The sequence below is a fragment of the Oryctolagus cuniculus genome, chromosome 4 (assembly GCF_964237555.1).
Source record: "Oryctolagus cuniculus chromosome 4, mOryCun1.1, whole genome shotgun sequence".
Classification (NCBI taxonomy): domain Eukaryota; kingdom Metazoa; phylum Chordata; class Mammalia; order Lagomorpha; family Leporidae; genus Oryctolagus; species Oryctolagus cuniculus.
In genome coordinates this window covers 131725288-131752525 of record NC_091435.1, presented here as the reverse complement: position 1 = coordinate 131752525, position 27238 = coordinate 131725288, and the positions used below count along the sequence as shown (strand labels likewise).

At 42.7% G+C, this 27238-nt stretch overlaps 1 protein-coding gene and 1 pseudogene across 1 annotated transcript; one reads left to right on the top strand and one right to left on the bottom strand.

Annotated features, from left to right (window-relative positions):
* The first annotated feature begins 7844 nt into the window (after positions 1-7844).
* On the top strand, positions 7845-8712 carry LOC127482873 (large ribosomal subunit protein eL42-like; annotated as a pseudogene).
* Positions 8713-12417: 3705 nt separating this feature from the next.
* COMMD2 (COMM domain containing 2) lies at positions 12418-25739 on the bottom strand. The gene is made up of 5 exons (XM_002716259.5): positions 25526-25739; positions 25363-25440; positions 24023-24105; positions 23317-23490; positions 12418-12964 (listed from the first exon to the last, which is right to left on the bottom strand). Exons 1-5 carry the CDS (start codon positions 25590-25592, stop codon positions 12767-12769), a joined length of 600 nt encoding a protein of 199 aa, XP_002716305.1. The 5' UTR covers positions 25593-25739; the 3' UTR covers positions 12418-12766.
* Positions 25740-27238: the final 1499 nt, after the last annotated feature.

Sequence of the window (27238 nt, the reverse complement as noted above, 5' to 3'; positions counted from 1 at the left end):
ATCTCTCACTCTGCTTTTCAAATAAGTAAATAAATCCTTTTTATAACGCAAAGTAATGCCTTCTTGATGCCTCTAGTGAGAATTTGTCTCCCCACCTCTTAGAGATGCAGGGCTCATGTGTGGCAGCGCTTCAGCCGCCTAACCTGTATGGACTGCAGAGGTGGTTTCTGTTCCTTCCCACGTGCCGCAGTAACAGACGAGTCCCTAGGCCTAGAGATCTTGTGGGTGGCTCTTTCCAAACTAGTTCAGAAATAGCCTGAAGAGTACACTTCAGCAAAAGTGAATGCCTTTTTCTCTATACCACTATGGACAATTACAAATATTTCTAATTTGAAAAACATACAAAATTAATATGGGATGATAGAAATCATTAGTCATTTTCTTATCTTTTTTAAATTTCACAGAACAGTTCTCATTTTAGTAGGAAATCTTTTAAGTTAAAAACAATATAATATGCCTGTTTAGGACTGATTTCAGTTAAGTCTCTTCAATAGTTCATCTGGGGGGCCGGCACTGTGGCACAGTAGGTTAATCCTTTGCCTGTGGTGCTGGCACCCCATATGGGCACTGGTTCTAGCCCCTGCACCCACGTGGGAGACCCAGAAGCTCCTGGCTCCTGGCTTCAGATTGGCTCAGCTCTGGCTGGGCAAGGCCGAAGCCAGGAGCCAGGAACTGCATCTAGGTCTTCCGTGTGGATGCAGGGGCCTGAGCACTTGGGTTGTCTTCCACTGCTTTCCCAGGCCATCAGCAGAAAGCTGGATAGGAAGAGGAACAGCCAGGACCCAAACTGGCACCCATATGGAATGCTAGAGCCACAGGTGGAGGCTTAACCTGTTACACCATAGTGCTGGTCCCATCTTTTTTTTTTTTTTTTTTTAATTGTTATTTATTTATTTGAAAGGCAAGGAGAGAGAGATGATATCTTCCATCTGCTGGTTCACTCCTTAAATGTCTGCAACAGCCGGGGCTGGGCCAGGCCGAAGTCAGAAGCTAGAAGCCAGCAGCTCCATCGAGTGTCCTCTGTGAGTGGCAGTGGCCCAAGCACTTCAGCCATTACCTTGTTGCCTCCCAGGATGTGCATTAGCAGGAAGGTAGATTGTAAGTGAAGTAGCAGGGACTCAAACCAGCACTCTGATTTGGGATGCAGATGTCCCAAGCTGTTGCTTAATTAGCTGCGCTACAAAGCCCATTGCAGGTCAGCAGCTTTTTTTTTTTTTTTTTTTTGAATAAAACAAAATGCAGCAATGCTTACACAGTTAGACCATGAATAAGAATCAAGCACTATGAAAAGAGCAGGCGAATCCATACAGTGGAGTAGCATTGTCATAAAAAGTGCACAAAATACTGATACATGCTACAGAATGCATGAACCTCAAAAACATTATGCTAAATGAAAGGAAGCAGACATACAGGAAATGTCCAGAACAGGCAAATCCACAGAAAGCTGAGTGGTTGGCAGAGCTGGGAGGAGGGGTGAAGGAAGAGTGACTGCTGCTGATTGTGGATTTCCGTAATCAGATAGGGGAATGCTTGCACAACTTTGTGAGCATATGTTAAAAACCACTGAACTGTACACTTGGAAAGGGTAAATTTCATGTTACGTGAATTCTATCTCAATAAATAAGTTTTTTAAAGGGAGAGAGGGGGCTTAATGAGAGGTTTGGCATGAGAAGAAATTGTTCTAAAGGCCTCCTAAGAAAGGCATGGAATTCGGTATTTATGTCTTGGCAAAGACAAAGAGTAGAAGAAAAAAGCATAGAAAAGAATACACAGTAATTATATCCTTGAAAGCCTAAACATAACAATAACAAAAAAGGTTTTAATTACATTGCTCAGACCCTGAGATAAATCATTTTTGCCTTTTTGTAAAGTACATGGTGACTTGCTCTTTTTTTCCTTTTCTGCCAGGTACTAAGAAAAGTCGCCTGCAGCCGTGGGTGCGTCTCCCAGCCTGTGACCCAGCTGCGGGCTCCACCACCCGTCCAGCAGTTTATGATGGCGAGGCACCTGAACTCACTGGAGCTTTGTAAGGATCTTCTGTTTATTTGGAAGAAGAAGCATACGGCTTTCAGGCCATGCCAGGAAATCATATCCTAACCATCTCTGCTTGCCCCAGTGAAACGCAGGCTTCCCTGGATTTTCTTTTCCTCATTCTCTGCATTTCAATCTGTGTGTTTTTAGTCTCTGAGGTAACTGAGAAGCCTTTGGGTTCTGTGAACTAAGCACATTCCTTCAAAACCACAGGCATCCACTTCTCATTGGATTTATGACAATCACAACATTGGCACGCAGGTAAAAAAAAGACCTCAATTTGCTTTTCCCATCACACCTCTCCTTACCTCAGGGAACCCCACTTCCACGGAAAAGGCAGAAGGGTAACTAACGCCTGCCACCCTGACTCTGTCCAAGCGGTCTTCTGTATTCCACAGGGATTTGACCTTTGCCCTGTGCACTCCAGAGGCCCGACCTGCTGACGTACTTGTGAATGGGCCTGCTGGAAGATGGTGGGCTCTCCAGGAACAGCAGACGCCAGCACGGAGCGCCCCTCCTTTTGGGTAATCCCCTCGGGAGATTGCTCTCTGAGCCTAATGAGTTTATGGATTAAACTCTTCTAGGGGCTGGAAGGGCCTGAGAGCACTCTAAACTCTGAGAAGATTAGGACTTTATCCTTTGTTCAAGACATACACCATGGTTCACTCTAAGCACTTAATAAATAACAACAGGAATCTGCGCCACATAAAAAAAGAGCTAGAAAAAGTTTCAAAATACATAAGTGGGTGGATTAGAGCTCACTGTAAAGAGTAAAGAGTAAAAAAATTAGAAGTAAACAAGGTTTCAGATGGTTGATATGAAAAGGCAAAAAATGGGATTTTTGTGTTCACTTTCTAGTTGATGCTGGGTGGACTATTCTGAAGAGAGGCTATAACTGCCAAGACAGGAAAACTAAGTGAAGTCTTTTTAAATATAACTTACGTTCTTTATAATTTTTTTTTTTAAATGTACTTGAGTGACAAAAAGAGGGAGAGAGAGAGATAGAAATCTTCCACCCACTGGTTTATTCCCCAAATGCCTGCAAAAGCCAGAGCTTGGCCCAAGGCAAAGCTGGGAGTCATAAACTCAATCTAGGTCTCCACACAGGTGACAGAGACTGGACTGCCTGAACCATCACCTGCTGTCTCCCTGTGTGTACACTGGCAGGAAGATGGAGTAGGAGTGTGACAGCCTAGGTACTCTGACATGGACCCAGCCACCTGAACTGGTGTCTTAACCACTAGGCTAAATGCCTGTCCCCAAAGTATAATTTTTTTTAAAGATTCACTTATTTGAAAAGCAGAGTTACAGACAAACACACACATACACACACACACAAAATTAGAGAGAATCTTCCCATTTGCTGGTTCATTCCTCAAATGGCTGCAATGGCTGCAATGGCCAGGGCTGGGGCAGGCTGAAGCTAGGACCCACCCAGGTCTCCCAGGTGGGTGGCAGGGGCTCATCTTTTGCTCTTTTCCCAGGCATATTTGCAGGGAGCTGGATCAGAAATGGAGCTGCCAGGACTCGAATAGGCCCCCATATGGGATGCCAGCATTATAGGCAGTGGCTTAACTTGCTGTGCCACAATGCTGGCCCCGACAAAGTAGAATCTTTGCAACTAAAAAATGTCAACCTAGGCTGAAGAGCATGGTTTCTCCCTCTAATGGCCATACAATTAGTAGTATTTCTACTGATAAGCATAATTACAAAAAATTCTTATAAAAATTTGCTTGAGTTTAGAATGGCAACAACCTGACTAAAAGTCTAGAGTACATTAATCTAAATATTTATAGTTCTGATATTGTTTTTACTTTTTTATTGAAAAGATTTATTATATTTGACAGGCAAAGTGACAGAAAGAGAGGGAGAGACAGAGAAAGAGATCTTCCATCTGCTTCTTCCCCCAAAGGCCACAATGGCCAGGGCAGGGCCAAGCAGAAGCCAGGAACCTGGAACTCCATCTGGGTCTCCCGTATGGGTGGCAGGGGCCCAAGCACTTGGGCCATCTTCCACTGCCTTCCCAGGTGCCTTAGAAGGGAGCTGGAGGCAAAGCAGAGCAGCTGGGCCTGGAACTGGCACTCTAATATGGGAGGCTGTGTTCCAAGTGGCAGCTTCACTTGCTGAGCCATAATGCTGACCCCTCTTTTTTACTTTAAACCCATTAAGGCAATAAAGGTCTTTCTCCTTTATTTCCCCATTTTGGTGTGCAGAATTTTACAGATGCATGGTATCATATATACTGAAGTCATCTGAGTTCAGAGAGGAGGAGCTATAAAAACATAAAATCAGGGCTGGCACTATGGCATGGTGGGTAAAGCTGCCACCTGCAGTGCCTGCATCCCATATGTGAGCCGGTTTGAGTCCCGGCTGCTCCACTTCCAATCTAGTTCTCTGCTATGGCCTGGGAAAGCAGTAGAAGATGGCCCAAGTACTTGGGCTCCTGCATCCATGTGGGAGACCCAGAAGAAGCTCCTGGCTCCTGGCTTCGGATTGGCACAGCTCCAGCCATTGCAGCCATTTGGGGAGTGAACCAGCAGATGGAAGACCTCTCTCTCTCTGCCTCTCCTCTCTTTAACTCTTCCAAATAAATAAATAAATCTTAAAAAAAAAAAAAAATGACATCAAGGAATCATTAATACCTAGTGATCAAATCATTATATATTTTAGTGTCATGAAGTATATCATTGTTTTCTCATCTCCATATTACATGTTTTACAAAGCTGAAAAGTCACAGGCTGATTCTGCTTTTATAATTAAAACATGACTTTCTAAGTCTGTAAAGCTCACTGAACTAACCACATCAGTGGTGGGGTTGTGCTCATTGTTTTTGTTCTAAGGAAAGTATTTACAAATTTGAACACAGCAGTCACGGTGGTTTCAGAAGTGCACATATTTCCGTTAGCTGCAATGTACTATGATAACCTTTCCACCAAGATACTTTCTACAGTTTGTGAAAGAAAGGAAAAGGCATTAGGGTAACCTATGATTATGGAAACTCTGGAAGTGTAAGCTGGGGGGGACTTCATCAAATATATATTTAAGTACAGAGAAGAGTAAATTACAGCAGGAGGACTTCCACACAGCAGCTGACAGAACTTCCTGAGCACAGGGCTGTCAACAGCTACACAGAAGGCAGTTATATCCCTGATGGGCTTTCCTTTGGGGATGAAAAACAACACCAATAATTTTGTTTAGTTGTACTATTCTTAAGGGACTAAGCATCTCATTTTTTATTCCAAGCTCTTGCCCCGACAAAGAGTTCAAAGTAGAGGTATACATACAGTGCACAAGTGAGAGCAGAATTTATAAAAGTGAGTGGATATACACTCATGTGTGAGTGTGGAAGGTCCACACAGAGATACCCATCACGAGTGGGTCACAGAGTTGCCTATGAGACAGTGTAGGAGGAGGCCAAGAAGGACCTGAGAGTAAGGGCCAGAGCCAGAAAGCAAAAGGGGTGTTCCCATGTGTAACAGTCACTTTTGGGGTAGTAGGTAGTGATCTGAGTACACAGTTGGGGTGAAATCTGGGTGGGTACAGGTGAGGCATTCTGGGAGTTTTAACTCCATGTAGAGTTTAACTCCATGTAGAGTTTAACTTCCACATGGCCTTCATGGCCATGATGGCATTGCTTCCTTCCTGGTCTCAGTTAGGACACAGTTGCATCACGGATTGACAGGTAAGTGGGGAGTTACAATTCAGGGCAAGAGGCAGAAACTATTAGGAACAACTTGTGGCTCACCTATTCCTACCCAATCTTCCTGCCTACTTCCTCCATATCACTATTACCTACAGAAGAGAATGGGCTTCAAGTATGTCTTGAGATTCCCATTTTTTTTTTTTTTTAACTTACCTGGAGGAAAACAGGCAGAAATCAGGAACTCTGGGCATCAAGTTCTCACTGTGCTTGTCTGAGTCCTTTGAGTAGTTTTGAATAGGTGAGCTTTTTTTTTAAGATTTATTTTTACTTATTTGAAAGAGTTACTCAGAGAGAGGAGAGGCAGAGAGAGAGAGGGAGGGAGGGAGAGAGTCTTCCATCCGATGGTTCACTCCCCAATTGGCCACAATGGCTGCAGCTGTGCTGATCCGAAGCCAGGAGACAGGAGCTTCCTCCGGGTCTCCCAAGCAGGTGCAGGGGCCCAAGCACTTGGGCCATCCTCTACTGCTATCCCAGGCCATAGCAGAGAGCTGGATCAGAAGTAGTAAAGCAGCTGGGTCTCGAACCGGAGTCTATATGGGATGCCGGTGCTTCAGGCCAGGGCGTTAACCCACTGCGCCACAGCAATGGCCTCAAATAGGTGAGCTTTTTGAGAGTTACGTGTTCATCACTCTAATAATTAAAATTTCTAGGGTGGGGATTGAAACATCAGTTAGGACACTCAGAGATCCGAGTGCCTGGATTGGAGTCTCCAGATTCCAGCTTCCTGCAAATGCACACCCTGGGAGGCAGGGGTGATACCCTGAGAGATTGGATCTCTGCCACCACTGTGGGAGACCTGGATTGAGCTCCAGCTCCACTCACTGAGGCACTAAAGGAGTAAACCACTGGACAGGAGTGTTCTCACTCTCAGATTACAAACACAGCTTTGGGTGAAAATATTGTATTAAAATATAAACTTGATCTTGTTTTCTTCTAAAGGTTATGAAAGTCAAACTCATTATAGAAATTACAATGAAAAGAAACAACCAGTTAGCATTCTCCCCGTTTCTTTCTTTTTTTTTTTTTAAGATTTATTTATTTATTTGAAAGTCAGAGTTACACAGAGAGAGGAGAGGCAGAGAGAGAGAAAGGTCTTCTGTTTGCTGGTTCACTCCCTAATTAGCCACAACAGCTGGAGCTGCACCAATCCGAAGGCAGGAGCCAGGAGCCTCCTACAGGTCTCCCACACAGGTGCAAGGGCCCAGGGACTTGGGCCATCTTCCACTGCTTTACCAAACCACAGCAGAGAGCTGGATCGCAAGTAGAGCAGCCAGGACTTGAACTGGTGCCCATATGGGATGCCAGCACTGCAGGCAGCGGCTTTATCCACTACACCACAGCGCCGGCCCCTTTCCCCATTTCTTAAACAGAGTATATTGTACATAATGCAAAGTTATAAAATAGCTGAGCCTTTAGGTGGCACAACTATTTCAATAATGGTAAGCATTTGTTGAGTACTTCCTAAAGCTGGACAATCTGCATACACAGTCTTATTTAGTCCTTAAAAGCCAGTGTGGTAGGTGATCCTAAATTCTCATTTTAGAGGTGAAGAAAGTAAGGCTCTGGGAAGGACCCAGAAGAAGCCACAGAGCCTTTTGTCCAACTTCTTCTTCTTTTTTTTTTTTTTTACAGGCAGAGTCAGACAGTGAGAGAGAGAGAGAGAGAGAGAGAGAGAGAAAGGTCTTCCTGCCATTGGTTCACCCCAAGTGGCTGCTACAGCGGGCGCGCTGCGCTGATCCGAAGCCAGGAGCGAGGTGCTTCCTCCTGGTCTCCCATGTGGGTGCAGGGCCCAAAGACCTGGGCCATCCTCCACTGCACTCCTGGTCCACAGCAGAGAGCTGGACTGGAAGAGGAGCAACTGGGACAGAATCCGTGCTCCAACTGGGACTAGAACCCAGGGTGCTGGCGCCGCAGGTGGAGGATTAGCCTAGTGAGCCACGGCACCAGCCCCCAACTTCTAATGTTAGCCTTTTACCTTCCTCATTTATATCCTTAAAAGTCATGAACTATTATGAACTTTAAAGACTTGACACATGAATCCTTTACACAAACTCTTTTTTTAAAAAGATTTATTTGGCTTTTTCTTTCTGTGCCCATAGTGCTTGGCAACATGAATGTTCCGAAAACCCGCTGGACCTTCTGTAGTAAGTATGGCAAGCACCAGCCCCATAAGGTGACACAGTATAAGAAGGGCAAAGACTCTGTATGCTCAGGGAAAGCGGCGTTATGATAGGAAGCAGAGTGGCTATGCGGGACGGACTAAGCCGATTTTCCAGAAAAAGGCTAAAATTACAAAGAAGATTGTGCTGAGGCTTGAGTGTGTGGAGCCCAAGTGCAGATCCAAGAGAATGTTGGCTATTAAGAGATGTAAACATTTTGAATTGGGAGGAGATAAGAAGAGAAAGGGGCAAGTGATCCAGTTCTAATCTTCATTTTGTTTTGTTATGAAGACAATCAAATCTAAAGGTTACCACTGCTCACTTCCTTTGGTCTTTTGGATGGGAATGAACCAGAGCCATCAATGAAACTCCTCTTGGAAATTAAAAATAAATAAATAAATAAATTTGTTTGAAAGGCAGAATGACAGAGAGAGATTATCACCCATCCACTGGGTCACTCCCCAGATATCTGCAACAACCAGGGCTGAGCAAGGCCAGGTTTTTCAAACTTTATTTGATTTTTCAGTTCTCAAAGAAGATACACTATAATACTCTCCACCCCTTTCTAATTAGCTGCTTTAAATTTGTCCAAGCTTGGAGATAATCAACAACAAACCCAGCTTGTTGAAATTCTGTGAAACACTTGTGGAGACTGCCAATAAGTACATACAGAGTTTGTGATACACACATAGATATATGCTCATAGCTATGCTCTGAGGTGTCAGGTTACTATTCTGACTTTGAGACATAAAGGATATAATGCTTAAGTCTAAGCATGCATTAGCCAATTTGTACTCTTTCTACACATTTCTAACTGCTCAACTCACAATAGCTAAGATGTGGAATTAACCTAGGTGTTCATCAATTGATGACTGGGTAAAGAAGACATGGTATATGCATGCTCATATGGGATGCCGGTGTTGCAGGCTGCGGCTTAACCTGCTGTGCCTCCACCCCAGCCTCGAGAGATTAGTTTTAAAAGGTTTATCACTGACAAACACTGCACAAGGTGCTTGTGCAGTGAATACCACAGGAAGTGGTGAACAGGTATGAAAATCAAGGGAATTAATCCTTCAGCATAACTGTTAAAGGCATTTTAAAACACTGTCTCCTTATCCTTTTAGTTCTTGAACCTTAACTAGGCATCAAGATGTTATGTTGGAAAGGAAAATGTGAGGGAACCATGGCTTTGAGCTTGATCATTATCAGGTAATTCCTTAGTGTTTCTGTCCCACAAAGAACAGATCAAGTTTGTTGTAACTGAACCATACTGCCCCTGGGTTCTTAGCTGGGCCCTTGAATGGCTGTGTCCCGCCAGAAGGCTAACGAAGGCAAGCTTTTAATTTTACTTTACTATCGATGTGTTTTCATGAATGAAGTAACTACCAATAAATGCACATCTTATCTTGTCTTATCTTGTATCTGATCCTTTAAAAAAAAAAAGAAAAGAAAATATGGTAAATGTATACAACTGAGTATCAGTCATAAAAAGAATGAAATCCTGATGTTTGCAACACATGCAATGGGGAGATCATTATGCTAAATGAAATAAGCCAGACGCAAAGACAAATACCATGTTTCTCCTACTTGCGGTACTCAACATATACAGTATAAGACTTGTGTGTATGTCCTATCATTTGGTATACAGTTATAAATGTTAGTATGTAAATGACAATATATTCTTCCTCACATTAAAAATATGGGTAGAGGGAAGAGTGAGGATTCTTGGGGTGCTAGCAATGTGTTGTTCTTAATTTGGATGTTGGTTATGAGTGTGATCAGAGGACCAGAAACTAATATTTCTATACACTTATGTGCATTTACTGGTAGTACACTATATTTCAACAAAATGTTAAAAGAACCAACATATTCATAATCTAAAGTTTCAGTAAAAATTCAAATTATTTATAGATGTGAAAGGCATATTACCCAGAGTTAACAAACCTGGGTTATACCGAAGAGTGGAACAATGACAGTATCTACACAAAATTATGTGTATAAACAAGCTACGGAAATTATCAAATGTGGATTCGGCACGTGGGTTGGGCTACCACTTGGAATGACTACATGCTAAACTGGAGTGCCTGGGATTGAGTCCTGCCTTCACATTTATGATCCAGCTTCCTACTAATATGTACCCTAGGAGACAGCAGATGATGGCTCGACTTTGTGGGTCCTTACCACCCATGTGGGAAACCTGGGTTGAGTTCCTGGTTCCAGGCTGTTGCAGGGGCTTGGGGAGTAAACTAGCAGATGGAAGATCTTTCTTTCTCTGTTGCTCTGCCTTTCAAATGATAAATAAACATTCAAAAAAAAAGTATCTCTCACAAACCAGTCATTAAGAAAATATATCAAATATTGCATAAACCACATAAGGCAAGAGAATCCACAAGGAATGGAATGTTTCAACAAGAAGAAGCTCATTCAACTGCTTACACCAAAAAAGTGAACTGCAGGTTCTGAAAGAAGGTAGGGAGACTGCTCCCAGCTCATCCTGGCTCCAAAAGGTGCAGAAGGCAGGCTATCACAGAGGAGCAAAGTTCAGATAAAGACGACCAGAGGAGTCTGATACAAATCTGAAAAGAAGACTAGCACAGGCGTTCTTGTTTTGATTCAGTTAAGAACAGCAGACAAAGAGGTAAAAGAGGTTGCTCTGAGGGGAAACAGGGCTATTATTTCAGTCTGGCTGGAGTCAGCCCTGTTTATCTTCTATCAAATGTGGCCAAATAAGCCTCACACAGCTATTTTTGTCATATAAGCTTGGCAGGCAGGTTGCTTTTAAACTCAATGGCATATGCTACTATTTCATGCAATACATAAAGTCTCCTTTTGTTTATGAGTTAATAAGTGAACTTCATTAATCAAATTGTTACTATAATTAAAAATTATTTCTAATTAGTTTGCTACTACCTAACAATACAACTGTTTTACAATTGTAGACTATATATCTGTAGGAAAAGGGGGGGTCCGTGTGCCTGCAGGTGACAATGGGTAGCAATTTCAAGTGTGCTTTTCTCTTACTGACTTCTGTCCCCTGCCAGGCTCTCTCTCTTCTCAGGAAAAAGAGATGTCAGTCTGACCTTCTGACCTGAAAATCTCTAATTCTTAGGAAGCAAAGTCTTTTTTTTTTTTTTTTTTTTTTTTACAGACAGAGTGGACAGTGAGAGAGAGAGAGACAGAGAGAAAGGTCTTCCTTTGCCATTGGTTCACCCTCCAATGGCCGCCGCAGCCGGTGCATCGCACTGATCTGAAGCCAGGAGCCAGGTGCTTCTCCTGGTCTCCCATGCGGGTGCAGGGCCCAAGTACTTGGGCCATCCTCCACTGCACTCCAGGGCCATTGCAGAGAGCTGGCCAGGAAGAGGGGCAACCGGGACAGAATCTGGTGCCCCGACCGGGACTAGAAGCTGGTGTGCCAGTGCCGCTAGGCGGAGGATTAGCCTGTTGAGCTGCAGCGCCAGCCTGAAGCAAAGTCTTGATAGAGCCTAAAGTCCAGCTTAAAGTCTGACCATTCTGAAGGACCTCCTAGGTTGTTCCATGGGGATAAGACTCTAAGGTTAAGGCCCTGGACACATAGTTAAGAACGAACTCCCATTTCTACTCTTCCATCTAATTCTCCCTAACTCCTGTCATCTTGTCTGCATTCTCTTAGGCTGACCTAATAAATTGGCATGTGTTTTTCAGGCCAATAGTTTTTGGTTGCCTACTAAAAAAACAAAACATTCAGATTTGTATAGAAGGGACATCTGCCTATAATGAAATAAAACAGCCTTCTCTCCCCCCCTTATGGTTTATTCAAATAAAATTATAAAAGTGACTGTAATATCTAGGTAATCAACAATCGACTATATTACTCTGCATCCATTATTTACGAATGTAAATGGCAGGGTGTCTTTTAGATCCTTTGGGTATTTTTTTTTTACAGGCAGAGCGGACAGTGAGAGAGAGAGACAGAGAGAAAGGTCTTCCTTTGCTGTTGGTTCACCCTCCAATGGCTGCTGCGGCCAGCGCACCGCGCTGATCCGATGGCAGGAGCCAGGTACTTCTCCTGGTCTCCCATGGGGTGCAGGGCCCAAGCACTTGGGCCATCCTCCACTGCACTCCCGGGCCACAGCAGAGAGCTGGCCTGGAAGAGGGGCAATCGGGACAGAATCCGGCGCCCCGACCAGGACTAGAACCCAGTGTGCCGGCGTCGCAAGACGGAGGATTAGCCTACTGAGCTGCGGCACCGGCCGATCCTTTGGGTATTAAGAGTAAAATTAGTTCTTGATAAAATGCAATATATGATTATTCAAATGTGAGTACTATTTAAGCTAACTAGCCATGACAACTCAAACTTAGGCAACAGGATAAGACTTATCATCTTCAAATACAAGGAAAAAAAGGAAAAAACTGCCTATGACAATATGGCATTTAAAAATTATATTTACTTTTAATTATTCTGTGGCTATTAACATCATGAGGTGCTTTCATAAGTAAAAAAACCATTAAACTGTGTAGAAATATTCTGAATATTAATAAACAGTATTGCATTGTGAATTTTAAATTCTGATCAATAATGAAGAAAATAAAAAGCAGTCAAAAGAAGTACCAAAAACAGGATACTCATTCATATATACAGAAAATATGAACAATATATATTCATTTCTAGTTGATTCAATCTTATGTACACATTTAAAATACAAAATACATCTTAATTTGTCAAGAAGCTGGCCACATTTAGCACCAGGAAAAGGAACTTTTCAATATTCTGGAATAAGAAGAAATGTCATGGAATCAGATATATCACCAACAATAAAAAAAAAAAAAAACTCTGAAAAGTAATACATTACCAATTCACAAATGATTCAAAGGGACTAAAACTCTGAAGCTGGCCCTACTTGATGTTGCGGACAACTCTTCTACAGTGGTTTGTCTTCATCTCCTCCAATGCTTGTTCCAGTTGCTGAACCAAATGGAGCAGGGTGGCTGGATCTGTCTGTAGAACCTTGGTGTTATGATCTCCATTTTGATTCAGGTGTAGTTTTATGGTCACTGCTGGTTTGATCTGCTGCCTGAGACTTCTGCTTGCCAGCTTGATTTTAAATGGAGTAAGAATGGAACAACTATTTAATAACCACAATGAGTACATTCTGTTTATAACTGTCTTATACATTAACACAAAAATAAAACTTCAGGTGATCAGACTTCAAAATGAAAGGTGAACTTAAAAATCTTTGTAAAGGAAAAAAAAATGAGAATATATGCAATAAATATCCTTCAAAGAATACTAAAGGGGTTGGCAGCATCCCATACTGTCCTAGCTGCTCCACTTCCAATCCAGCTCCTTACTAATATGTCTGGGAAAGCAGCAGACGATGGATGGCCCAAGTTCTTGGGCCCCTGCATCCACATGGGAGACTCAGAGGAGGCTCCTTGCTTTGGTGCAGCCCAGTCCCAGCTGTTGTGGCCAGTTGGAGAGTGAACCAGTGGACAGAAGATCTCTCTCTTTGTGTCTCCCTCTCTCTCTGTAACTGTGCCTTTCAAATAAATGAATCTTTTTTTTTTTAATTTTTATTTATTTATTTATTTTTATTTTTTTACAGGCAGAGTGGACAGTGAGAGAGAGAGACAGAGAGAAAGATCTTCCTTTGCTGTTGGTTCACCCTCCAATGGCCGCGCTGCGGCTGGCGCACCACACTGATCCGATGGCAGGAGCCAGGTACTTCTCCTGGTCTCCCATGGGGTGCAGGGCCCAAGTACTTGGGCCATCCTCCACTGCACTCCCTGGCCACAGCAGAGAGCTGGCCTGGAAGAGGGGCAACCGGGACAGAATCCGGCGCCCCGACCGGGACTAGAACCTGGTGTGCCAGCGCTGCAAGGAGGAGGATTAGCCTAGTGAGCTGCGGCGCCGGCCAAATGAATAAATCTTAAAAAAAAAAAAAAGGGGGAATACCTAAAAATGGAGACAACAGAAGTGATAAACTAGAAGAAGGTGCACCAGTGCTGTGGCTTAGCAGGTAAAGCCACTGCTGCAATGCTGGCATTCCATATGGGCACTGGCTTGAGAGCTGGCTGCTGTACTTCCAAACCAGCTCTCTCCTATGGCTTGGGAAAGCAGCAGAGGATGGCTCAAGTCCTTGGGCCCCTGCACCTGTGTGAGGGACCTGGAAGAAGCTCCTGGCTCTTGGCTCCAGCTGTTGTGGCGATTTGGGGAATGAACCAGAAGATGGAAGATCTCTGGTTCTACCTCTCTGTAACTCTTTCAAATGAATAAATAAATACTAAAAAACAAACAACAACAACAAAAAACCCTGGAAGATATTTTGCAATGCAAATATAACCAAAAAATGATGACTATCCAGAATTTATAATGAATCCTTTTGATTTAATATCAAAGAGAACAACTCTCAAAACCCAAGAGAAAAATGAACAGATCTCAATCAGCATTTTATAAAAGAACCAAGATACTGATCAAAGACTGAAATTTACTGTCCCAAAATAATCTGTAAACAGGTCAATTCTTTTGGGTGTGCTAAGTCCCCAAACATAAACCAGTTATTTTAAGGTAAAAATATCTCTTTAAGATCATCTCTGTAGTATAGAAAAGTACAGCTAGGGTAGATATGCAAACTATAAATACAGGAAAAGCTGCTTATTCAATTAGTACCATTCATTTTTATTTCCTCTACATCTGCAATAACAGGGACTGAATATACTTAGGTTTGTAATTAAGCTACAATTTTTTTTTAAAAAAACATAAGTCACTCCATTTACCCTTTAATTTTAAATAATATATCTAAATTAGCAACCTTACAGATAAGTATCTATAACATTCTTTTAGAATTCTAGAAAAGAGATTATAAAACATCCTTAGCAAACACTCAGTAAAGACATAATCAGGGGTCTGGTGCCATGGCATAGTAGGTTAAGCCTTTGCCTGTGGCACTGGCATCCCATATGGGCACCAGTTCCAGTCCTGCTCCACTTCTGATCTAGCTCTCTGCTAATGTGCCTGGGAAGATGGCCCCAGTGCTTGGGCCCCCGCGCCTGAGTGGGAGACCCAGAGGAAGCTCCTGGCTCCTGATCAGCCCAGATCAGCTGTTGTGGCCATCTGGGGAGTGAACTGGTGGACAGAAGACCTCTCTTTCAATCTCTCCCTCTCTCTATAACTCTGCCTCTCAAATAAATAAAACCTCAAAAAAAAAAAAAAAAAAAAAAAAAAGACGACATAATCTGAGCTAACTTTTTCTCAGAAAGATTTCTCTCAGACTACAGAATAAAGAACCACAGCTGACAAAGTTCTAGACATGTACTTATTTTTTAATGGAGATGAAATTCTGCCACCTTCCCTGTGAACCCAACAATAATAACAGCATCTTTTAAAAGGGCATCAATTGTGCTGACAATTTATGACATATGGGAAAATATTCCTACAAGAAATTAAAATATGATGATTAATGTTTCCCATAAGCAACTGCACCATAATTATATGGTAATTGTCCATTCACTACCAGTCTCCAGTTACTCAAAAATGAAAGGCTCTGTATCCTATTATTAGTTTCCCAGCCATTTAGCTGGTCTCATCCGACATGCCCTCTTCTTGCCACAAACAGAAAATTCTACTACAGCTAAAAACCCTTATAATAATTTCAACTAACGAGCACAGGATCTCAATTAGTTTTATGCAGCTTTGTAAGCCCTTAAGTGCATTTCACCCTAAGTGGCAATATTCATTCAGTAAACCCTCAACTTTAAAGCATAACCATTCTTATATGAATTCAGCAATTCAAACTCATTTCATTGGGTAAATGAGCTCTCTTAAATTTAATTTTAGAAAATTCAGTTTCTTAATTTGTGACTTTTTTTCTAAAGATTTATTTATTTGAAAGGCAGAGTTACAGAGAGGTACAGGCAGAGAGAGAGAGAGAGATATCTTTCATCTGCTGGTTCATTCCTCAATTAGCCAAAATAGCTGTGGTTGTGTAGATCTGCAGCCAGGAGCCAGGGGCTTCTTCTGGATCTCCCATGCAGGTGCAGGGGCTCAAGAACTTGGGTCATCTTCTACTGTTTTCCCAGGCCATAGCATAGAGCTGGATTGGAAGTGGAGCAGCCAGAACTTGAACCAGCGCCCATACGGGATGCCAGCACTGTGGATGGTGGTTGTACCCGCTATTCCACAGTGCCGGCCCCATTTTGTGACTTTATAAAATGTCTTCATAATGGGAAAAAAAAAAACAAAGCAAATCAACAAAGTCAAAAGAAACTATTAAGAATTACTGAACCCCCAAATCAGAGGATACTCCAACATAAAAGACAGGTAATGATCGATGACAAATGACTGCTGAATCACATAAACATGACCATTCCCACATCTCCCCCTGGTTATTGTGAAAGGTCCTAGCTCTAAAGGCTTAACTACAGTGATCTCCTCTCCATGATCCCCACATGCTTGCTGCATATGATGTCCGCAAGAGAATGAAGTGTGTCTTGTTCTTTTCTGTATCCATAACACCTGGCAAACATCAGTTGTAAAACAAATGTTTGATAAATAATTTAAGCCTATGCTACCTTTCCCCTCCCAACCACCTTTTTTTTCTTGTTGTTCCCTGAAGATTTTATTTATTTATTTGAGAGGTAGAGTTACAGTGAGAAGGAGAGACAGAAGAAAGGTCTTCCATCCACTGATTCACTCCCCAAACGGCTGCAACACCCAGAAGTGAGCTGATCCAAAGCCAGGAGCCAGGAACTTCTGGGTCTCCCTCATGGGTGCAGGGACCCAAGCTCTTGGGCCATTTTCTACTGTTTTACCCAGGCCACAGCAGAGAGCTGGATCGGAAGAGGAACAGCCGGGACTAGAACCAGCACCCAGGTGGGATTCCAGCGCCGCAGATGCAGGATTAACCTACTGTAACACAGTGCCAACCCTTAACAACCACTTTTTAACACTGAACACCTATTATGTGGTAGGTACTGGTTGGAGATGCCATATCTGCCTTCATGGGGCCTATAATCTAGTTTATACCATATCTTGTGTTCATGCCTACTCAAGAACTCATCACACTTGATTATAATCACAAATTTTCAACTTTATTTTTTAAATGATTTATTCATTTGAAAGGCAAAGCCACAGACAGAGAGGAAGAGACAACAGTGAAATCTTCTATCTGATGGTTTACCTCCCAAATGTCCACAACAGACAGTTTTGGGCAAGGCTCAAGTCAAGAGCTGGAAACTCCATCCTGGTCTCCCACATGCGTGGCAGGGACCCAAATACTTGGCCATCTTCCTCTACCTATCCAAGCCCACTATCAGGGAGCTGAATCAGAAGTAGAGCAGCGGGACAAAAATTGGTATTCTGATATGGGGTGTCAGTGTCACAAGCAATAGCTTAACCTGCTGTGCCACAATACTGGCCTCATGATTTTTCATCTACTTTCGGGGGTCTCCTTCTGTAAGACTGTGTGGATTTAAAGGCAAGTACTATGTTTTTTTTTTGATTGCTATTTCCATAAGGCCTGGTATACAGCATACATTCAACAAATAGTTTGATAAATGAATAGTAAGGTAGAATCATCAATGGATAAGTGAAACATAAAAATTATCTTTTCTATGGTTATCTGCACATAACCAAGGATGCTCAGTGACAACAGAATACCTTTTCTCTCTAAGCTATCCATCCTATCCCAAGGGTAAAATCTATACTGTGATGGCTATATCTTTCTTCCAACCAAATCCTGAACCCTTTATCTCAACTCTGACACCCCTGAGGATCCCCCCATGTTCAATGTTGCTCTTACTTTCAGTAAGACATTGTGTTGTACTAGAGGTTGTTCTTTCCCCCTAACCATCCTTATTTTAATTGCTAGCTTTATTTCTATTAAGAGTGAATAACCAACATGATTGAAGTCAGCTGTTGGAGAAATCATTCTCATTTGTAGTTGGAACTCATCTTGCACCCAAGTTTTAAGCTCACATCCTCAAATACTATAGAGATTGAAACTTACGCCACCATCACCTTAGATTCATTGCATCTTGAATTGATTAATGCTATGTGTGAATGTGGCTCCTGTATTTCTGATTTTTTAAGAGGTGTTGGAAATTATAATTTTGGTGTGGAATTTACCAGTTTTTCTCAAACAATGGAAGGGAAGCAATCAGTTTGTGGATATCTTTTCAAGTCAGAAACTGATTTGCAGATGGCTGGGATGAAGGATAAGGAGAGGAGTCAAGAATGAGTCCAAGGCCAGCGCCGTGGCTCAGTAGGCTAATCCTCCGCCTTGAGGCACCGGCACCCCGGGTTCTAGTCCCAGTCGGGGCGCCGGTTCTGTTCTGGTTGCTCCTCTTCCAGGCCAGCTCTCTACTGTGGCCCGGGAGTGCAGTGGAGAATGGCTCAAGTGCTTGGGCCCTGCACCCGCATGGGAGACCAGGAGAAGCACCTGGCTCCTGGCTTCGGATCATCGCAGTGCGCCTGCCGAAGTGCGCCGGCCACAGCAGCCATTGGGAGGTGAACCAATGGCAAAGGAAGACCTTTCTCTCTGTCTCTCTCTCTCTCTCTCACTGTCCACTCTGCCTGTCAAAAAAATAAATAAAAATAAAAAAGAATGAGTCCAAGTGTTTTTTAGCCTGAGTAATTCAAACTGCAGGGGAAGATTATGGAAGGAGTTTAGGGAGAGAAATGAGAAGGCAGGCTTCAAGTTTTGATGAACTGCATTTGAATATTTATTAAACACCCAAGTGGATATGTCAAATGGGTTTCAACTGGTAACTCTGGGGTTCGGGGCATAGGTCTAGTATAAAGACTTAAGTTTGGGAATCCAGAGTCTACAAGGGAGTATCTGAAGCCATCAAGCTGGATGAGATCAGCTAATGAATAAAGTGGAAAAGGTATGAAGACTGAAAGCTGAACTCTGGGGGGCATTCCAATGTTGAAAGGTCAACAAGGCAAGAGAATCAGCAAAGGATACTGAGAACGACTGGCCTATGAGGTTGGATGAGAACCAGAGAGAAGAACTTCCCAGAATGCAACTGAAGAATGTATTTCAAGTAGAAAAGATTAACAGTGATAAATGTTAATAAACAGAATGGCATAAAGACTAACAAGCACTGAATCCATCAAATTATACTAGTAGACTGGTGATGATGAAGCCTAATCAGAGTTGGTTCGAGAGAGAACACACAGAAAGACAACTCTTTCAAAGAGTTTGGGTGTAAAAGGAAGCAAACTAGTGGGGTGTAGGTAGAAGGGGTAGATAGAGTCAAGACCGGGTTTCTGAAGGGAACAACTCAGTACAGAAGTAAAAAAGTATGATGCAGACAAGAAAGGGAAGAATGCTTGAATTATGTCCATATGTGGACAAATGGGGATGGATTTAATTGTACAAGGGAGAGGTTGACTATGGATATGAAAATGGCCAGCACTATGGTATAGTGGGTAAACCCCTGCCTGGGATGCAGGCATCCCATATAGTACTGGTTCGTGTTTCCCAGCTGTTCCATTTCCAAATCCAGCTCCCTGCTAACAGCCTGGGAAAAGCAGCAGAGGATGGCCTAAGTGTTTGGGCCCTGCTACCTGCATGGGACACCTGGAAGAAGCTCCTGGTTCATGGCTTTGGCTTGGCCCAGCCTGCTGTTGCTGCCATCTGGAGAGTGAACCAGCAGATGAAATATCTGTCTCTCCCTCTCCGTAAACTCTGAGTTTCAAATAAATAAATAAACACATCTTAAAAATAAAAAAAACGACATAGAGTAACAAGAGAGAAGGCAGAGCAAGCAGTAACTGATATGGGCAGGATGGCAGAAGCATGTGAGAATTCTCTTCTGAATTCTTCTCTTTTCTTAACCAATCAGGAGACAAAGTCAATAGCTAAGAATGTGGAGCATGGAGATGTTGAGGCTTTGAAGAAAGAGAAGAAATAAGACACACATGGCCTGGTATCCCAGAGTTTACAGCTTACTGTGGAAAACAGGTATGTATGAATGAGATAAATTGCCAAAGAAACAACACAGATGCCAGCAGGATTTAACTGTGACTAGTGGCATAGGGCATTTCTCTCAGGAGGCATGATTTAAAGGAAAAGTTCAGGGGCTGGCGCTGCGGCATAGTGGGTAAAGCTGCCATCTGCAGTGCCAGCATCCAACATAGGCACCAGTTTGAGTCCTGGCTGCTCTACTTCTGATCCAGCTCTCTGCTATGGTCTGGGAAAGCAATAGAAGATGGCCCAAGTCCTTGGGCCCTGCACCCACGTGGGAAACCTGGAAGAAGCTCCTGGTTCCTGGCTTTGGATTGGCTCAGCTCCAGCCACTGCAGCCATTTGGGGAATGAACCAGAGGATAGAAGACCTCTCTCTCTCTCTCTCTGCCTCTCTGTAGCTCTGCCTTTCAAATAAATAAATAAATCTTTAAACATACATAAATAAAGCAAAAGTCAGCAAACATTTTGCTGTAAAGAGCCATATAGTAAATATTTTATGCTTTGTAGACCACGCAGTTTCTGGCACAACTACTATTCAACTCTGAAAAACAGCCATAGATAGTATGTCAACAAATGAATGTATCCCAATAAAAATTTATTTACAGAAATAGGTAGCAAGCTAGATGTGGTCCAAGGGCCAGTTGAACCTCAATTTAAACAAATTTAAAAGTAAGTAGTCGAGAGGTAATGGGAGGGCAGAAAAAGTATTTCATATGGAGAGACAAAATGTGTAAAGGCCTTAAGTTCTTCATACTTCTAATTCCCAATTTCATTCCAATCTGCTCAAGAATGCTAGAGTACATTTCCTGACTGCTTTAATGTTATTCTTATCTGAGAATCTGCAAGGACTTCCTATTGTCTGCTGTGTCAAATCTATTTTAACAATCTTATCTCAATTCAAATGAGGAAGAATCCACTGAAACAGTGGTTCATAAAGTATACTGCATTTTAGAATTACCTGGGTGAAAAGGGAGCTTTTAAAAATTCTGGTGCCCAGGCCAAAGCCTTTACCAAAAAATCAGAACTTCGATGGGTAGAACACAGATATCAGAATTTTTTTTAAAGCTCCTCAAGTTATTCCAATATGCAATCTAGTTTCAGAACCAGTTTACTAAACCACATATTCATAGGCTCATTCCCATGTCCACAGGGCCTTTACAACTTACACTGCCTCCTCTACCAATGATATGTATCCAGATTTTTTATATTCATTCATCCTTCTAAAATGTCTCTTTTTTGCTGAAACTTTACTGGATCATGTCAGCACACATAGAATTGCATAAGCTATACATTTTTTTTGAAAAACACAGTGGGCACCCTCATTTATACAATTATACATTCCTTTCCTTTCCAAAATTTTATAATTACCCTTAAGTACTAGTTATTTTGAGAAGACGTGAGCCAGCATTGTAGCAGTTTAAGCTGCCTTCTGCAATGCCTGCATTCCATATGGGTGCTGGTTTGAGTCCTGGGTGTTCCACTTCCAATCCAGCTCTCTGCTAATGTGCCTAGGAAAGCAGTGGAGAATGGCCCGAGTACTTGGGCCCCTGCACCTATGTGGCAGATCAGAAGAAGCTTCTGACTCCTGGCTTCAGCCTGGCCCAACGCCCAGCCATTGCAGCTACTTGGGGAGTGAACCACCAGATGGAAGTCTGTCTGTCTCTCCCTCTCCCTGTAACTCTACCTTTCAATTACATACATAAGTAGATAAATCCTAAAAAAATGCAGATATTAAAAAAAAAAAAAAGGAGGGAGAACACCTAGTATCTTTAATCAAATGGCAACATATTTTTCAGCTGAGAACGTGGGACCAGTGCTGTGGCACAGCGTGTTAAAGCCCCGGCCTGCAGTGCTGACATCCCATATGGGCACCGGTTTGAGTCCCAGCTGCTCTACTTTTGATCCAGCTCTCTGCTATGGCCTGGGAAAGCAGTAAAACATGGCCCAAGTCCTTGCGTCCCTGCACCCACATGGGAGACCCATAAGAAGCCCCAGGCTCCTGGCCTTGGATTGGCACAGCTCCAGCCGTTGCAGCCATTTGGGGAGTGAACCAGCAGATGGAAGACGTGTGTGTGTGTGTGTGTGTGTGTGTGTGTTTGTCTACTTCTGTCTGAAACTGTCAAATAAATAAAATAAATTTTGAAAAAAAAAAAAAAAAGTATTTCACAATTTTGGTTTTTTAAGGTGACTTTTTAAAGAATTTTTATTTATTTAATTTATTTGAAAGGCAAAGGAGAGAGACAGAGAGCATGAGATATCCTTCACTTGCTGATTCACTACCCAAATGCCCACAATAGGTAGGCAGAAGCCGAGAGCCCAAAACTCAGTGTGGGTCTCCTACATGGCTGGCAAGGACCTGCTGCCTCCCAGAATGTATTAGTAGGAAGCTAGATAGGAAGTGGAAAGCAAGGCCTTAAACTAGCACTCTAATATGGGATGCAGGTGTCCCAAGTGGTAGCTTAACCCACTACGCTAAAATGCCCGTGCTTTATACTGTTTTTGTCCCAAAGCATTTAGCACAGCTCTAATTTGCAAACACGTGACCATCAATAAAACACCTATTAATTCATCTGTTACTACTTAATACAGGGCTACTACCGCAATGACCTGAAAACTCTCTTTTGTTCATTTATACATCTTGAAAAACATCTTGAATCTCACAAAAATAATGTGCAAAAACAGCCAGATACAAAAGAGTATTTACTGAGTCATTCCATAGACAGAAAGTTAAAAAGCAGGCAAAAATAATCTATGTGTTAGCAGTCAGGATGCTGGTTACCTTTGGAAATAAGGGAAGGGGCAGTAAATGGAAGGAGACATGAAAAATGTTTCTGGGACCCTAGTCCTGGTTAAATCTGTTTCATTAAGTTTTTTACCATGTGATAATTCATTGAGCTGAAAACTGACCCATGAACTCTATATGCATTAAACCTAAAGGAAAGTTGTTTAAAAAATCTAAGCATTACCTTAAAAGTCAGCCCAATTATCTCCTTTTCTAAAATAACCAGTTTCTTACAAGCTTTGAAAACCAAACTGATTTAAACAAATTAAAAATTTAATAGGAATGTGTGTTTGGTGCAGAGCATAAGTCCTTACTTGGGATACCCACATCACATATGGAAGTGTCTAATGTGAGTCTCACTTTCTGCTTCCAATCCAGCTTCCTGGTAGGCAGCAGGTACTGGCTCAAGTATTTGATGCCTACAACCATGTGAGAGATTGAGGTGGGAGATCTGAACTCCTGGCTTTAGCCTGGCCCAGCCCTGGCTTTTGGAGGCATTTAGGCAGTGAACCAATGGATGAAGATCTCTTTCCCTCCACCTTTCAAATACAATGAAAATAACTTTTAAAAAAGAAAATAAGCTATTTATAAATGGGCTGAAAATAAAGACTAAATAATCAAAGTTTAAACCAGAGCTTTGTTGATGTGATAAAGATTACAATAAGTATGTCACGTTTAGAAACAGCTGTACCTGTACATCTAGTCGCCATTCAAGGTTATGGTAACTAGGAAGGTCTGGTGCCAATTCACTCAGAATGGTTCTGATCTCTTTTCTGTTGTCCAGATAAAGCTGAAGCAACAATTTGTTCAACTCTTCAGAGAATCCCAAAACAAAAACAGAGTCTTGGAAATCCAGTTCAGAAATCTAAAAGTGAATTGAGTTTAACAGAATGTCAAAATTTATCTTTGGTAAATGCTAAAATACTAAAATACAAATAAAGAATATTATCTCTCCTAATTCATTTGTAGTTCCTTACAACTAAGGACAACCAATGTCCACTATTCCAAAATAATGAGCTATTGATATATAATAATATTTTAAATACAAAGAGGAAATAAGATGCCTAGTTTACCCTCCTATTTTGCATCTATGCAGATATCATTGATAGGCAAAGACAAAACAAATGAATCCATACTCCTTCCTCCTAGGATATATACACCATGGCACAAAGTTTAACAACATGAAAAATTAGAGGTCATTCTAATTTATACCATTAAGAGATATTCACAGTAGATGATGTTACAGTCGTATTGTTTAGCGATACCTTCACAAATCCATTATAAACCATTGACAACATTATTGCAAAACACAGGTACTGGCCAAGCTCATGATGTAGAGTACACTGGATATTCTGTAAGGATCCAGGCAATATCACTCAGCCCATGGAAGTCCTTACCATGAGCTTTGAACTCTCAGTGAGGAGATAGATTAATCCTTCCACGCCATGCTGGACAGTGTCACTACTCACACTAAGTTTTCCTGAGAAAGAAAAGGAAAACATGCAAGTAAATAATCGTGTGATACTTATCCTTTTATTCAATGATCCTTTTACTCAAACCTGTTTTTTTTTTTAAGATTTTTAATTTATTTATTTGAGAGGTAGAGTTGCAGATAGAGGGAGACACAGTGAGAAAGGTCTTCCATCCGCTGGTTCACTCTTCAAATGGCCCCAACAGCGGAGCTGTGCAAATCCGAAGTCAGAAGCCAGGAGCCAGGAAGCTCCTCTGAGTCTCCCACGCCAGTGCAGGGGCCCAAGCAGTTGGGCCATCCTCTACTGTTTTCCCAGGCAGAGAGCTGGCTCGGGAGAAGAGTAGATGTGACATGAATTGGTGCCCATATGGGATGCCGGTGCTGCAGGCTGAGGCTTAGCCTACTACGTCACAGCCCTGGCCCGCAATCAAACCTGTTTTTAAAAACAGATAGTTGGGGCCAGCCTTGTGGTGTAGGTTAGGCCAATGCCTGTGATGCGTCCCCAAGTGCTTGGGCCCCTGCACCCACATGGGAGACCCAGAAGAAGCTCCTGGTCCTGGTTTCAGCCTAGCCAAGCCCTGGCTGTTGCAGCCATTTGGGGAGTGAACCAATGCATGGAAGATTTCTGTCTCTCCTCCTCTCTGAAACTCTGCCTTTCAAAAAAAAAAAAAATCTTAAAGCATAAAAACAGATAGTGTCTATTATTCCTTGCTTTCAAACACTGCAATGAAAAAATAAGCTGGCCACAGCCTCTTGTTCTTTCTCACTGGACTTCCAAACAGATGTCTTCTATATTTCCCACCAGGTAACCTTAACAAAATGCACAGCCGCGGAGACAGTCCCAGACACACAGCCCTTCCCCTGAGCGAGCAGTCCCTCACACCTGGCAGGAGAACTCAAGAGGAATGGAATTAATCCCAGAGAGTGCCCCTCATCCAGTAGGAAAACAGTAATACTTCAGCAAAAGCTTCTATCTGAATAGCCTTGCATGTTTGTTTGCATGTTTGGATATATTCCACAGGCATGGATATGTACAGTATTGATTGAGCATCACCATATTCCTGAAAAGCGCCTGAAAAACTGACTTTAACGGAGCCTTTAAAACAAACAAACAAAAAATTCTCACTGCTACTTTCGGAACGGACAGGACTTAATCCCTGACTGATGAGCTCTGCTGGTTTCATACTACCACAAGGAGAGTAAGATCCCGAAGTCGCAATCACCCTTCCTCTTCCGGGCCCGCACTTCCCCTCCCAGCCTTCTTACTGGCGGCGCCTTCGTAGACCTTAGGGTTCGAGCCTCGCCTCAGGAACTCCACAGCAATCCGCCCAAACTCCGCGACCACTGTAAAAGGAAGTCGCGAGGCCGTGAGCTCCGGGCGCTCCCGTAGGCACCCAGTCCACAAACCATCGCCCCCGCCTCCCCTAACCTGCGCTGTCCACTTGGGGCAGGAACGCTAGGTGCTCCTTATGCTCCTCCGACAAGTCCAGCAGCATCTTCCCGGGGCGGCGGATCTCACCCAGCAGCACAGACCCCGCCCTCCGCACTTCCGGCGCTGCGTCCAGGAGCAAAGAGGCTCCGGCGCGGGACCGTGCCAAGCTTTGGGTTCCGGCCTCCGGCCGTCCTACTCTGAGACACCCGCTGCGCTGCATGCTGGGAGAACGGGGAGGTACAAAGATTCTTGCATTCCTAAATCGTCCCTAGTGCGTGAGAGCTCCTGCGGGGTGCGCGGAGCTAGGGTCTGTAGGAGATGGAAGTTGTTTACAATCCGACGTGTCCCCTCGTGGAGCTTATGTTAACAACAGCTAGCACTTGTTAGGCATTGTTAGGACTGTTCGTACATTTATTAATTCATTTAGAGTTCACAAGAATTCTGATAGGTCCACTGTTGTCTCCGTTAATGATAGGGAAACAGACAGACAAGCAACTGACTCTTTTATAGAGCTATTAGTTGGCACAGAACTTTGGTCTATGTTATTTATCTATTTAATATACTCAGTAGCGATGGCTTCATTTTTTACAGAGGAAGAAACAAAACTCCAAAGATAATATGAGAAAGCCAGTGACAGAGCTGGAAAGAGAGGGTCAGATTCCTTACCCACTGCTCCAAGCCCAGCCTTCTACCTGCCGGGATGAAAGCTGCAGGTTTGTGACAAGTTTTATAAACAATTATAAATTAGAATTCAAATGCTGACAAAGCTGATGACTGTGACCAATGTTTACGGGATTCGGAGCAAGTGTTTTTAAAATATTTTCTTTTTATTTGAAAGGTAGAGAGAGAGATCTTTCAGCTGTTGGTTCATTCCCCAAATGCTTGCAACAACAGGGGCTGGGACAAGCCAAAGGCAAGAGCTTGGAATTCATTTTAGGACTCGCACGTAGGTGGTAGGGACCCACGTGAAATTGCTTTTATGTTTTGTTGATATCATTTGTAAAATGGATATTTTAATGGCAACTGCCTGTTTAAAAAGATTTGCTTTATTTATTTGAAAGGCAGAGTGAAAGAGAGAAAAAGAGGTCTTTCATCCATTGGTTCACTCCCCAAATGGCTGCAACCATCAGAGCTGGTTGAGATGAAAGCCAAGAGCTAGGAACTCCCATCATGGGTTCCCACATGGGTGGCAGAGGCCCAAGCACTTGGGCCATCTTCTGCTGCTTTCCCATATATATTAGCAGGGAGTTGGATTAGAAACGCAGCAGCTGGGACTGGAACCGGCAGTGCAATATGGGATGCTGATGTTGGGGCTTAACCCACTGTGTCACAATGCTGGCCCTAACAACTGCCTTTCTGAGCCATATCAGGGCTACTGTGCTGATGAAATGAACTAATAATTCACATCAAGATGCTGATTTTGATGATTAAATGAAACAGTAAATTAGTATTAAGTGATTGAAGGATATGTAAAGTGAAGTGATTATATTTTATAGAAGCAACTTTTTATTATGTATGTAAATGAGAATTCCATGGGCACGTTCATCTAAAAATCCACTATTTAATTCAATAACTATTAAGTACTTTCCTCAAGTACTCGAGTGTATGCTTATACCTTGGCAACTTGGAGATGAATAAAATGATGTCCTTGCATTCTAAGAGAAGGCAGTGAAGTGAAGGAGACAATGAAGCAATTTCAATACAGTGTGG

Coding starts and splice junctions, on each gene's coding strand:
- COMMD2 (XM_002716259.5), bottom strand. CDS start 25,592: ATGCTGCTGGACTTGTCGGAGGAGCATAAGGAGCACCTAGCGTTCCTG. Junction 25,441..25,525: donor GCCCCAAGTGGACAGCGCAG/GTTAGGGGAGGC, acceptor TTCCTTTTACAG/TGGTCGCGGAGTTTGGGCGG. Junction 24,106..25,362: donor GGTCTACGAAGGCGCCGCCA/GTAAGAAGGCTG, acceptor TTTCTTTCTCAG/GAAAACTTAGTGTGAGTAGT.